This window comes from Caretta caretta, chromosome 13, assembly GCF_965140235.1.
Source record: "Caretta caretta isolate rCarCar2 chromosome 13, rCarCar1.hap1, whole genome shotgun sequence".
NCBI classification, from domain to species: domain Eukaryota; kingdom Metazoa; phylum Chordata; order Testudines; family Cheloniidae; genus Caretta; species Caretta caretta.
The window spans coordinates 30,463,493-30,478,040 of record NC_134218.1 but is presented as its reverse complement, the minus strand read 5'-3'; the positions used below and the strand labels follow the sequence as shown (position 1 = coordinate 30,478,040).

At 41.4% G+C, this 14,548-nt stretch overlaps 1 protein-coding gene across 6 annotated transcripts in view; it reads left to right on the top strand.

Annotated features, from left to right (window-relative positions):
- The window catches only part of RBL1 (RB transcriptional corepressor like 1), an 81,962-nt gene that overhangs the window by 5,246 nt on the left and 62,168 nt on the right, over positions 1-14,548 (top strand). For 5 of the 6 annotated variants that reach the window (XM_048820472.2, XM_048820473.2, XM_048820475.2 and 2 more), the window contains exons 2-3: positions 4,617-4,750; positions 5,660-5,860. The exons of the other annotated variant lie outside the window; for it this stretch is intronic. In XM_048820472.2, the coding sequence (XP_048676429.2) occupies positions 4,617-4,750; positions 5,660-5,860 (335 nt within the window). The remainder of the gene's footprint in view (positions 1-4,616; positions 4,751-5,659; positions 5,861-14,548) is intronic. 6 annotated transcript variants of the gene reach the window in all.

The window sequence follows — 14,548 nt, the reverse complement described above, 5'->3', positions numbered from 1 at the left end:
TTGGTCACCCTCCCTAGCTCTAGAGATGAAAATCAGATAGCAGCTCTACCTCTTGATGGTACCACTACCTCTTCTAGCATGAGTAAATTAATGAAAAGTGAAAAGATTGTGTCCTACTACTTTGGGGGGGGAATAACTTTGTAATTGAAAATTTATGTACACTCTTAGCCAAGGTTCCGTCCCCTGTTTCAGAGTAGCAGCCGTGTTAGTCTGTATTCGCAAAAAGAAAAGGAGTACTTGTGGCACCTTAGAGACTAACCAATTTATTTGAGCATGAGCTTTCGTGAGCTACAGCTCACTTCATTGGATGCATACCGTGGAAACTGCAGAAGACATTATATACACACAGAGACCATGAAACAATACCTCCTCCCACCCCACTGTCCTGCTGGTAATAGCTTATCTAAAGTGATCATCAAGTTGGGCCATTTCCAGCACAAATCCAGGTTTTCTCACCCTCCGCCCCCACCCCCCCCACACACAAACTCACTCTCCTGCTGGTAATAGCTTATCCAAAGTGACCACTCTCCCTACAATGTGCATGATAATCAAGGTGGGCCATTTCCAGCACAAATCCAGGTTTTCTCACCCCCCCCCACCCCCATACACACACAAACTCACTCTCCTGCTGGTAGTAGCTCATCCAAAGTGACCACTCTCCCTACAATGTGCATGGTAGTCAAGGTGGGCCATTTCCAGCACAAATCCAGGTTTTCTCACCCCCCCACCCCCATACACACACAAACTCACTCTCCTGCTGGCAATAGCTCATCCAAACTGACCACTCTCCAAGTTTAAATCCAAGTTAAACCAGAACATCTGGGGGGGGGGGGGTAGGAAAAAACAAGAGGAAACAGGCTACCTTGCATAATGACTTAGCCACTCCCAGTCTCTATTTAAGCCTAAATTAATAGTATCCAATTTGCAAATGAATTCCAATTCAGCAGTTTCTCGCTGGAGTCTGGATTTGAAGTTTTTTTGTTTTAAGATAGCGACCTTCATGTCTGTGATTGCGTGACCAGAGAGATTGAAGTGTTCTCCGACTGGTTTATGAATGTTATAATTCTTGACATCTGATTTGTGTCCATTTATTCTTTTACGTAGAGACTGTCCAGTTTGACCAATGTACATGGCAGAGGGGCATTGCTGGCACATGATGGCATATATCACATTGGTGGATGTGCAGCCCCTCTGCCATGTACATTGGTCAAACTGGACAGTCTCTACGTAAAAGAATAAATGGACACAAATCAGATGTCAAGAATTATAACATTCATAAACCAGTCGGAGAACACTTCAATCTCTCTGGTCACGCAATCACAGACATGAAGGTCGCTATCTTAAAACAAAAAAACTTCAAATCCAGACTCCAGCGAGAAACTGCTGAATTGGAATTCATTTGCAAATTGGATACTATTAATTTAGGCTTAAATAGAGACTGGGAGTGGCTAAGTCATTATGCAAGGTAGCCTGTTTCCTCTTGTTTTTTCCTACCCCCCCCCCCCCAGATGTTCTGGTTTAACTTGGATTTAAACTTGGAGAGTGGTCAGTTTAGATGAGCTATTACCAGCAGGAGAGTGAGTTTGTGTGTGTATGGGGGTGGGGGGGATGTGAGAGAACCTGGATCTATGCAGGAAATAGCCTGACTTGATTATGTAAAGAGTTGTCACTTTGTATGGGCTATCACCAGCAGGAGAGTGAATTTGTGTGGGGGGGTGGAGGGTGAGAAAACCTGGCTTTGTGCTGGAAATGGCCCACCTGTTGATCACTTTAGATAAGCTATTACCAGCAGGACAGTGGGGTGGGAGGAGGTATTGTTTCATATTCTCTGTGTGTATATAAAGTCTGCTGCAGTTTCCACGGTATACATCTGATGAAGTGAGCTGTAGCTCACGAAAGCTCATGCTCAAATAAATTGGTTAGTCTCTAAGGTGCCACAAGTACTCCTTTTCTTTTTGCGAGCCTCTGATAGTGTGGCTGATGTTATTAGGCCCTTTGATGGTGTCCCCTGAATAGATATGTGGGCACAGTTGGCAACGGGCTTTGTTGCAAGGATAGGTTCCTGGGTTAGTGGTTCTGTTGTGTGGTATGTGGTTGTTGGTGAGTATTTGCTTCAGGTTGCGGGGCTGTCTGTAGGCAAGGACTGGCCTGTCTCCCAAGATTTGTGAGAGTGTTGGGTCATCCTTCAGGATAGGTTGTAGATCCTTAATAATGCGTTGGAGGGGTTTTAGTTGGGGGCTGAAGGTGACGGCTAGTGGCATTCTGTTATTTTCTTTGTTAGGCCTGTCCTGTAGTAGGTGACTTCTGGGAACTCTTCTGGCTCTATCAATCTGTTTCTTCACTTCTGCAGGTGGATATTGTAGTTGTAAGAAAGCTTGACAGAGATCTTGTAGGTGTTTGTCTCTGTCTGAGGGGTTGGAGCAAATGCGGTTGTATCGCAGAGCTTGGCTGTAGACGATGGATCGTGTGGTGTGGTCAGGGTGAAAGCTGGAGGCATGTAGGTAGGAATAGCGGTCAGTAGGTTTCCGGTATGGGGTGGTGTTTATGTGACCATTGTTTATTAGCACTGTAGTGTCCAGGAAGTGGATCTCTTGTGTGGACTGGACCAGGCTGAGGTTGATGGTGGGATGGAAATTGTTGAAATCATGGTGGAATTCCTCAAGGGCTTCTTTTCCATGGGTCCAGATGATGAAGATGTCATCAATATAGCGCAAGTAGAGTAGGGGCTTTAGGGGACGAGAGCTGAGGAAGCGTTGTTCTAAATCAGCCATAAAAATGTTGGCATACAGTGGGGCCATGCGGGTACCCATAGAAGTGCCGCTGATCTGAAGGTATACATTGTCCCCAAATGTAAAATAGTTATGGGTAAGGACAAAGTCACAAAGTTCAGCCACCAGGTTGGCCGTGACATTATCGGGGATAATGTTCTTGACGGCTTGTAGTCCATCTTTGTGTGGAATGTTGGTGTAGAGGGCTTCTACATCCATAGTGGCCAGGATGGTGTTATCAGGAAGATCACCGATGGATTGAAGTTTCCTCAGGAAGTCAGTGGTGTCTCGAAGGTAGCTGGGAGTGCTGGTAGCGTAGGGCCTGAGGAGGGAGTCTACCTAGCCAGACAATCCTGCTGTCAGGGTTCCAATGCCTGAGATGATAGGGCGCCCAGGATTTTCAGGTTTATGGATCTTGGGTAGTAGATAGAATATCCCAGGTCGGGGTTCCAGGGGTGTGTCTGTGCGGATTTGATCTTGTGCTTTTTCAGGAAGTTTCTTGAGCAAATGGTGTAGTTTCTTTTGGTAACTCTCAGTGGGATCATAGGGTAATGGCTTGTAGAAAGTGGTGCTGGAGAGCTGCCGAGCAGCCTCTTGTTCATATTCCGACCTATTCATGATGACAACAGCACCTCCTTTGTCAGCCTTTTTGATTATGATGTCAGAGTTGTTTCTGAGGCTGTGGATGGCATTGTGTTCTGCACGGCTGAGGTTATGGGGCAAGTGACGCTGCTTTTCCACAATTTCAGCCCGTGCACGTCGGCAGAAGCACTCTGTAGAAGTCCAGTCTGCTGTTTCGACCTTCAGGAGGAGTCCACCTAGAATCCTTCTTTTTGTAGTGTTGGTAGGGAGGCCTCTGTGGATTAGTATGTTGTTCAGAGGTATTTTGGAAATATTCCTTGAGTCGGAGACGTCAAAAATAGGATTCTAGGTCACCACAGAACTGTATCATGTTCGTGGGGGTGGAGGGGCAGAAGGAGAGGCCCCGAGATAGGACAGCTGCTTCTGCTGGTCTGAGAGTATAGTTGGATAGGTTAACAATATTGCTGGGTGGGTTGAGGGAACCATTGCTGTGGCCCCTTGTAGCATGTAGTAGTTTAGAAAGTTTAGTGTCCTTTTTCTTTTGTACAGAAGCAAAGTGTGTGTTGTAAATGTAAACTACAAAAAGAAGGATTCTTTTTGAGTCCCCCTGGGGCTCGGGGTGGTTGCCCTGGCTCTGCTTGGACCTGTTCTGGGCACCACCAAAAATTATACAAACCGGCACCCATGGGCTTTAACAATAGTTTGGAGAGGGCATTCTAACTATAAGGAAACATGGAAGAACTTCCATGTGAAGGTGCCGGTAGGGGGATAAAATAGACAGGGCTGGCTTCACTGATGTTGCAGAAATTATAATGGGTTTCCAGCTGATCAGTAGCCAGATTGTGGCCTCGTGGCGTACTACAGTATATTATCTTTAACACAGAGGTGCAGTCAGCAGAGACCTCAGGGCTCTGCAATATGCAGTGGTTTATTGTGATCTAAGTGGCCAAATCATATTGCAGGCCTTGTAGTGTCTGTCTGTCTTTAAAGGAACAATCAGCTGCTGTCTACTCTGTTCCATGCAAATTAAGGATAGTCTTCCACTCCTAGGAAGTTATGGTGTGGTTCTATTTGGGCAGTTTTGGTTCCCTTGTTCCGGCCAGATTTAAAAAGAAAAAATCATCCAACCCTGAGTAAATGTTGGTTCTTGTTCCTGTCCCAAAGGATTTTAGAGATACTTGAAGTAGATGAAAAGCTGAGACTGCAAATTGAGCATTGTTGCCCTGGAAAAGTTTGTCCATTGATTGTTTACTTCTGGTTTGACAGGGAGAAGTGGTGCATTGGTTGGCTTGTGCTCTATATGTTGCTTGTCGTAAAAGCATACTTCCCACTGTTGGAAGTGGTCTTATGGAAGGAAACTGCGTTTCACTGACTAGGATACTACGGTCAGCCAAACTAAGGTACTTTTGTGGTTTTGGTTTTTGCTTTTTTCTGGAGACCTAAACGTCTGTGTGTAGTCACAGCTTCTTTTTTCCCTTATTCTAGATCTGCTCCCCTTTTGACTGCTGTTTTACTTACATTCTAACCGAAAGCAGAATGGCACTTTCCTCATAGCGGTGGAAGTAGGGTATCATTGATATTGCACAAATATAAAATCCAGCACATTATCCAGTTTTCACAGATATTAAGGCCAGAGGGGACTGTTAAGATCCTCTAGTCTTATTTCCTCCATAACATAGGCCAGAGTAGGGATGTTAACCAGTTAACTGGTAAGCATTAGTGTTACCGGTTAACCGGTAAGTGTTAACCCCCCAGTCCGGCCCCGCTCTGGCTGGGCCTTAGCCAGCCCTTTAATTCGTTAACCGTTTAAATTAAATATTTTAAAACGGTTAACTTTTAAAACTCAGATGAATGCTTGGGTGCTTAGAGATATATAATTACATAAGTATTTATGCACTTCAGTGTTAGTTCAACACGTAATTCTTCAATACAGGTGTCTTGGTTAAGCACCCAGTTGTGAAAATTACATTTTCCCTGCCCCTCAACTTTTCTGTTTTTTCTGACCCCACCAAAGAGAGCCACGTTCTCTGATCTAAATGAATCCATGTAAGGGTGTGGACACCAAAGGAAATCCCCAAGTAAGAGTCAACTGTGTGGAACATACTCAGCACTAGAGTCTAGCAAAGTGTGTTTATCCTTTTCTGTAATTAAAGCAGTTACTAAGCAATAAATTAGTCAGATTTGGTTTTCACCAAAAGTCCATCTTTTTAAGAAAAGGATTAAAAATTGGGGGGGGAAATCTTAGTCTAAACTATTTAATCTGTTTCATGGCTGGAGATTAAATTATAATTAAATGTTGCTCTTTTAAGTTTAATTCAGTTTTTTAGTAAAATGAAAAAGTGGATGGACATGTCAGACCTGCCACAGGAATTTCGGGAACGAATGGAGCGGCTGGAGAGAAACTTTGAAGTATCGACTGTGATTTTCAGAAAGTTTGAACCAATATTTTTGGATGTATTTCAAAATCCTTATGAAGATACACCTAAACCACAAAGGAGCAGGAAACAGAGGTATATTGAGAGATTTAAATGATTTTACTGAAAACCAGGGCTGTCGATTAATTGCAGTTAACTCGCACAATTAACTCAAAAAAATTGACTGCAATTAAAAAAAATAATCGCAATTAATTGCACTGTTAAAATTTCAATCAGTATTCTATTGTTTATTAAATATTTTGGATGGTTTTTCTACATTTTAAAATATTTTGATTTCTATTACAACACAGAATACAAAGTGTACAGTGCTCACTTTATATTATTTATTACAAATATTTGCACTTTAAAAATGATTTTAAAAAAGCATTTTTCAATTCACCTCATACAAGTACTGTAGTGCAATCTCTATCATAAAAGTATAACTTACAAATGTAGATTTTTATTTTGTTTTGTTACATAACTGCACTCAAAAACAAAACTATGTAAAACTTTAGAGCCTACAAATTCACTCAGTCCTACTTCTTGTTCAGCCATTTGCAAAGACAAACAAGTTTGTTTACATTTACGGGAGATACTGTTGCCTGCTTCTTATTTACAGTATTCACCTGAAAGTGAGAACAGGCATTCGCATGGCACTTTTAGTAGTCGGCATTGCAAGATATTTACATGCCAGATATGCTAAACATTTGTATGCCCCTTCATGCTTCATCTACCATTCCGGAGGACATGCTTCCATGCTGATGATGTTTGTTTAAAAAAAAATAGTGCGTTAATTAAATTTGTGACTGAACTCCTTGCGGGAGAGCTCAGATGATGACTCAGCACATGTTGTTTAATTTACAAACACTGTCACTGCAGATTTGAAAAAATGCAAAGAAGGTACCAATGTGAGATTTCTAAAGATAGCTACAGTACTCGACTGAAGGTTTAAGAATCTGAAGTGCTGTCCAAAATCTGACAGGAACGAGATGTGGAGCATGCTTTTACAAGTCTTAAAAGAGCAACACGTGGATGCGGAAACTACAGAACCCAAACCACCAAAAAAGAAAATCAACCTTCTGCTGGTGGCATCTGACTCAGATGATGAAAATTAACATACATCAGTCCGCTCTGCTTTGGATTGTTTTCAAGCAGAACCTGTCATCAGTATGCATGCATATCCTCTGGAATAGTGGTTAGCACATCTGGCACGTAAATATCTTGCAACGCCGGTGTGATGTTATTGACAAGAACTGTGACTGTATAGATCATTGTTGCAAGCACTGTTATATATTTGCAGCAAATATTGTGCAGAGGAGGTCAAGGGGGTGTCTATGGAAAGGTTGTAGTTTGCTGGTTATGATTATGCTGTCTGTATGTGTGTATCATTTTTATATTTGAAGTTATGAATATTGGCTATGTACTTGTATCTCAATGTGTTTGATTCTAAGTAGCCCCAGTAAAACATTTGGTCAGCTTCTTGGGAAAGGACTATTCTCAGTAAGTTCCCAATCACGAAACACTTAACTGACCATGGACTTTGGGAGACACCAATCCACATCTGAGCTTTCCTGGGAGCGTTCAAACTAACATGTAAACAATGGCATCGGCCTGCAAAAACCTGAATCATTCATGGACATGTGATGTGCCCAGGTGACTACAAACTCCATCTTGTTGCTGTGATTTTGCACAGGAGAAAAAAGGGGTTTCCTTCCACATGGCTGAGGATATAAAAGGCCCTGGAAACCCCTCCATTTTGTCTTCATTCCTGCTTCTTAATTCTGAAGGAACTTCACTTGAAACTGAAGCTCCAAACAAAGGACTGACAGACCCATCCAAGCTGGGATGTTTGTATTCCAGAGACTTGATCAGTTTAATTGAGCAGTAATCCCATCAAGCCTGAACTAAGAACTTTGCAATTGTTGTATGTATTTGATTCCATTTAACCAATTCTAACTCTCATCTATATTTCTTTTTATGGATAAACCTTTAGATTTTAGATTCTAAAGGATTGGCAACAGCATGATTTGTGGGTAAGATCTGACTTGGGTCTGGGACTTGGTCCTTTGGGATCGGGAGAACCTTTTTTCTTTTACTGGGGTATTGGTTTTCATAACCATTCATCCCCATAAGAAGCGGTGCTGGTGGTGATACAAGGGAACTGGAGTATCTAAGGGAAATTGCTTGTATGACTTCTGGTTAGCCAGTGGGGTAAAACCAAGGTCTTCTGTGTTTGGTTGGTTTGGTGTGCCTTAATAGTAAAGGAAACCCAGGCTTTGTCTGTAACTGCCCTGCTCTAAGCAATCCTGAATTGATATTCTCAGTTGTGTCCTGCCAGAGGCAGTGTTGTTACGGTTCCAACAGTGCAATGCGAACGCCTGTTCTCACTCTCAGGTGACATTGTAAACAAGAAGCGAACAGCATTATCTCCTGCAAATGTAACTAAACTTGCTTGTCTGAGCGATTGGACTGAGTGGACTTTTAGGCTCTAAAGTTTTATATTGTTTTATTTTTGAATGCAGTTATTTTTGTACGTAATTTGACATTTGTAAGTTCAACTTTCATGATAAAGAGATTGCACTACAGTACTTATTATATTAAGTGAATTGAAAATACTATTTCTTTTGTTTTTTACAGTGCAAATGTATATAATCAAAAATAAATATAAAGTGGGCACTGTACACTTTGTGTTCTGTGTTGTAATTAAAATAAATATATTTGAAAATGTAGTAAACATCCAAAAACATTTAAATAAATGGTATTCTATTGTTTAACAGTGTGATTAATTGCTATAAATTTTTTTTAATCGCTTGACAGCCCTACTGAAAACTTCTGTTTAAGCAATGGTAAGGCCATGATTTATACTTTGAAAATCAGGAAAAGGTGTTAACTTGATAGATGTCACTTTTGGGTTCAGTTCTGCAGTGAGATGCACTTAGTTGCATGTATGCCCCTGTGGAGTTCCATTGATGTCAGTGGGGCTCTGCATAAGTGCCTGGTCATCCTGCATGCAATTGGTTGCAAGATATCAGGACTTTGGCTAGCACTAGTGCCCCTGTTTGGGTGAGCATTAAGCACCTGCTGTGATGCTGAAGATACTGTTCTTCAAATGAAACCTCAAGCTAAAGTTCTGATTACTTGTGTTCAACAAAAATCCTATAGCACTTCTTTCAAGAGTAGGGGTATTGGCCTCAGTGTCCTGTTCAGATACTAGCTCTTGTAATTAGTTTTCCTGAAATGATTCCTTTAGGTTCAGAAGGCTACAATATTGTTTTACTTTTCTGAATGGGTGCGTAATGTTATGCATTGTCAAGTATCCTACATAGTTCTTTTTTTAATTGGGTTTGTGTGCTTCTTTCTGATATCCAAAAAAATATTCATTTAAAAAAAAAGTTTTCTGATTGTCTTACATGAGAAATATGAGAGATCAAGTCTGTGGGGGTTTTTTGTTTGTTTCTGGTGGGGTTTTTTTGTTTGATGTTTTTTGAGAGAGAGAGAGATTTGGGAGTCCTCATATATCCAGGGTGGATAAAAATCAATGATTTAAAAAAAAATTAAATTTAAATAGGATTTTTTTGATAAGTTTTAATTAATATACACTATAGCTCAAAGGTATCATATCATGGAATAGGGATGAGAAATTCTAATTCTATAGAAAGAGACAATATATTCATGTAATTTTTAAGAAAAGTTTTGTAAATGAGTTCCAATAGTTCATGGATTAGGGACCCAATTTTATGGGGTTTCAGGGGCTTCTGTATAAATTATTTAGGTTAACCTTTCTATCTACCCAATGGGACTCAGTGCTCAGTCTAGAAGATACCATCAGAGATGTTTAGTTTTGCAGCTCTGAAACTGTGGATTTGTGTCTCCAGAAGTAACGTACTTGTTAACAGCAAAAATGTTTTTAAATAATATATAGAGGTGAGAAATAACAGACCTCAACTCTATTGTCCCTCTGCAAATTGGTGTACACAGAGTCAATCCCTTACCTCTCTCTAAAAGTGCAAATTTTCAAAAGGTTTAATGAATAGAAGATGGTTGGGGGCGGAATAGATCTGGACAAGGAGAAGAAGTTTGGAGATAAATGTGAGAAGTGAGGGACATATGCTCTTTTGTTAAAATATTATGTGTTTGCTGTTGAAGAAAAAAATCCAGAATACATGATGTTGTTTTAGTTAAATAAAACAACTTAAATGTCTGTCTGGTGGTGATCTCCTCCTAATTTAGCATAGCAAGAAAATCATCCAAATATTAATGATTAACCTGTTGAACTGGAGATTGTACACCTCCCAATGACTTCATAAATATCTGCTTCAGTTACCTTTAGTAACGAAATAACCAAACAATCATTCATTTTCAGATATAGCTGTAAAACTAATATGAAAAGTTTTCAAAATAAATCACTGTTTAAAAATGTATAGTGTGTACCTTCTAAAAATGAAACCTACATCTATCTCTGAGTTGTGAAGAATACGTATTAGGCTTATAACAGCCAACAAGAATGCACGTTTATGTAGAAAACCATGATTAAATAGAGTCTTCCTGAGTAGTGATTTAAATCAAATCCACCCTGCATGTATCTGTTGGAAAGCTTCTGTTACCTTAATTAAAGGGGGAATTGAATATTCTGTGGGGAATTCTGCTCTAAAAAATTAAAAATTATGCGCACTATATTTTAAAATTCTGCAAAATTCTGTATATTTTATTTGTCAAAATAACCCAATATAATCACACCAGTTTCAATTATTTTTGGTCATTTATTTCAAAGTACCTGTCAGCAAGTATGTCTGTAACAATACAGACAACAAAAAAGATTCAGGAAATGTTTTTTGACAAATAGATTCCTTACTAGGTATATTAATACAGAATTCGGAGTAATTCATTTTTAATACAGAATGCTGAGTAGTAATTCATTTAAAGTACACTACAGAACCATGTTTCCCACACCCCTCAGAGGTAGTGCAAAGACTGGGGGAGTTAGGGGTAGCTGAGGGAGAGGGAAGTAATTGCTGGGAAGGAGCCTGGACGTGAACTTGGAGGGTTGGGGAAAAGTATGGAACAGGTTTTTTTGGGGTGATGGGAAGGGATTGTTAGGGAGTTTCCACCATGCATACTCTGGCCGACCCCTAGCCTCTTCCATACAGTCAGGCACATGTGGCCCCATCCCCATGTGTCCTTGCACCCTCTGTCGACCTGTCCTTCCGCCCCCCTTCAGACATCCACTCCCCCTGTCCCCATGTGTCTGTACCTCCATTCAGATATCCCCCTGTCTCCAGGTGGCCCTGCACCTCCCTCCCCCCTGTAGCCCTGCACTTCAATTCCCAATTCCCTGTCCCAGGCTGTCCTCCCCTACTAGCCCTTACGAGCCACTGTCTGACCCCCACAGCAATCCCATGCAGTCTCCCTATGTCCCCTGTCTCCTGATCTGGCCCAACAGGCACTGTGAAGAAGGCAGGCTCTTTCTCTTTCCTAGCTGGCTGGGAGCTGCTGCTCTGTTCTAGTGCCATAGTGCCCTCGGTGGGGGAAAAGGCAGAACTGAAGCAACTCTCTGGAAGAAACTTTTTTTCTATGCAAAAAATGAAAAATATGCACAGCTTGTTAATTTTGTGTGCAGTGGCGCAGTATTCCCCCAGGAGTAATTGAATTCAGCTGACTTTTTCTCTCAAAGGTGTTAGTTGTAGCTGTGAAATTGGTGTAAACAAAAAACAAGAGTTCTAATCAACCTGGCTAAAAATCCTTTCCCCTCTATCATTGTCATAAATATAAAGGGAAGGGTAAACCCCTTTAAAATCCCTCCTGGCCAGAGGAAAAATCCTGTCACCTGTAAAGGGTTAAGAAGCTAAAGGTAACCTCGCTGGTACCTGACCAAAATGACCAATGAGGAGACAAGATACTTTCAAAAGCTGGGAGGAGGGAGAGAAACAAAGGGTCTGTGTCTGTCGGTATGCTGCTTTTGCCGGGGTTAGACCAGGAATGGAGTCTTAGAACTTTTAGTAAGTAATCTAGCTAGGTATGTGTTAGATTGTGATTTCTTTAAATGGCTGAGAAAAGAATTGTGCTGAATAGAATAACTATTTCTGTCTGTGTATCTTTTTTGTAACCTAAGGTTTTGCCTAGAGGGATTCTCTGTGTTTTGAATCTAATTACCCTGTAAGGTATCTACCATCCTGATTTTACAGAGGTGATTCCTTTACTTCTGCTTACTTCTATTTCTATTAAAAGTCTTCTTATAAGAAAACTGAATGCTTTTTATTGTTCTCAGATCCAAGGGTTTGGGTCTGTGGTCACCTATGCAAATTGGTGAGGATTTTTACCAAACCTTTCCCAGGAAGTGGGGTGCAAGGGTTGGGAGGATTTTGGGGGGAAAGACGTGTCCAAACTATGTTTCCCAGTAAACCCAATTAGAGTTTGGTGGTGGCAGTGGATATTCCAAGGACAAAGGATAAAATTAATTTGTACCTTGGGGAAGTTTTAACCTAAGCTGGTAAAAGTAAGCTTAAGAGGTTTTCATGCAGGTCCCCACATCTGTACCCTAGAGTTCAGAATGCGGGAGGAACCTTGACAATCATTTTCTCACTTTCAGTCTTATTCCATCTGAGAATGCTATTAGTTTGTCTATAAAGTTCCAGGATAGACAAAATCTGAACTTCTAATGCAGAAAAGAATAACGTTATTAAATATAAAAGTTATAAATTCATTATTTTTTCTTTGCAAGTTCAGGTCACCTTTAAACAGCTACTTGTGTTCCCCTAGAGCAGGGGTGGGCAAACTGCAGGCTACATCCAACCTGCCAGCTGTTTTAGTCCGGCCCTTGAGCTCCCAGTGGGGAGCTAGGTTTGGGGCTTGCCCTGCTCCGGCGCTTCACCGGGGAGCAAGGTTGGGGGCTGTGCCGTGTGGCTCCCAGAAGCAGAGGCATGTCTCTCCCCCCCCCCACCCCGCAGCTCCTAGGCATAGGGGCAGCCGGGGGCTCCACTCCACACACTGCCCCCACCGCAAGCACACTCCCCCTGCCCCAGCCCGGAGCCTGCATGGCGGGAGGCGTGGAGGGAAGTGTTCATCACATAATTTGTGTAATTTTGACTTTCATTAATTTTAGAGCTGTCAAGCGATGAACCCTGAACTCCTCATTTCTGGCCCCACCCCAGAGCCCGCACCCCAACCACAATTTTGTGAGCATTCTTGGCTCACCATACAATTCCTATACCCAGATGTGGCCCTCAGGCCAAAAAGTTTGCCCACCCCTGCCCTAGAAGTAGGTATTTACATAGTATAGATCCTTAAAGATGCAATTTTGATTTGTGAGTAATATGTGATTACAAATAACTTTTGATATTAACACTTCATTAAAATGAATGAAAAAATTTCACACTTATTTTTTTATTCTGCTATCCTTACTTCCCCTGCTGCTTTCTCCAGTGACCAAAATCTCCTTATTGTTAGTGAGGTTTACACATGTGCACTGAATGGACAGTTGACCCCTAATAGATTTACAGTGAGGAGACAACCTTCATAACCAGAGACTTTCTTTTGTGTAGAATATAGCAGTCTTCATAAGTACCTTTCCTAGTAGTTCTTTCCATTCCCTGGATCTGAATTACTTCAACCCCTAATATCATTGAACCATTCTTCTGTGTTTTACTTTTTTCTCTTCATATTTTTTGTTGGTGGGGTTGCTTAACTATATTTAATACTTTAAGGCATTAAAACACGTAGAAAAACAGTTGATATAATTAAAATTCCCTTAGTTGTCCCACTGTGGACCAATTCCAGGAGAGTTCTGACACAGTTGTGACATCAGCATCATGATGCATGTTAGGGTATCATAGCTAAGGCTAAGATTTTGTCATGGTTATTTTTGTAAACATCACAGACAGGTCACTGGCAATAAACAAAAATTCACGGAAGCTGTGACCTGTCTATGACTTGCTGCTGCGGCTTCATGGTTTTCCCCCGCCACCGTGGTGACTAGGAGCTGTGGGGTACCCCGTCAGCCCACGGCAGCTGGAAGCTGCAGGGGGGTCCCCCTCCACCCATGACAGCTGGGAGCTGCAGGGTGACCATATTTCCCAAAGAGAAAATGGGACACCCTGAGCCACTTGCCCAAGGCATCCTGTCCTGTTACCCCCCCGCAAACCAAGGCTGTCATCCGTAGCTGGAACCCTGAGGAGGGCCCCCTCAGGAGTCCGTCACCTGTCACTGGAACCTTTCAGAGAGCCCCCTGTCTTCTGTAGCTGGAACCCTGCCAGGGCCCCACTGGCTGCTGGCTCCAGGGTCCCAAAGCCCCTGGGGCTGAAGCAGAGAATGTCATGGAGGTCTCTGGAAGTGACTTCCATGACCTCTGTGACATAAATGTAGCCTTAATCATAGCAGAACAGGAGCTCATCTGATCGAGGAGGGGGTCAGAAGATCCAAAAGAAGAATTAGGAAGAGTTTGTGGGGTCGCAGAATGTTGTCCTGTGCCGGATTAGAGAGATTGTGGACCAGGGAGGTGTTGATCACATAACTTGTGTAATTTTGACTTTCATTAATTTTAGGGCTGTCAAGCGATCAAAAAAATTAATCACACGATTAAACAATAATAAAATACCATTTATTTAAATATTTTTGGATATTTTCTACATTTTCAAATATATTCATTTCAGTTGCAACGCAGAATACAAAGTGTACATGCTCACTATATTTTTATTACAAATATTTGCACCATAAAAAACAAAATAGTATTTTTCAATTCACCTAATACAAGTAGAACTATCTACAAAAAATAACTGCATTCAAAAATAA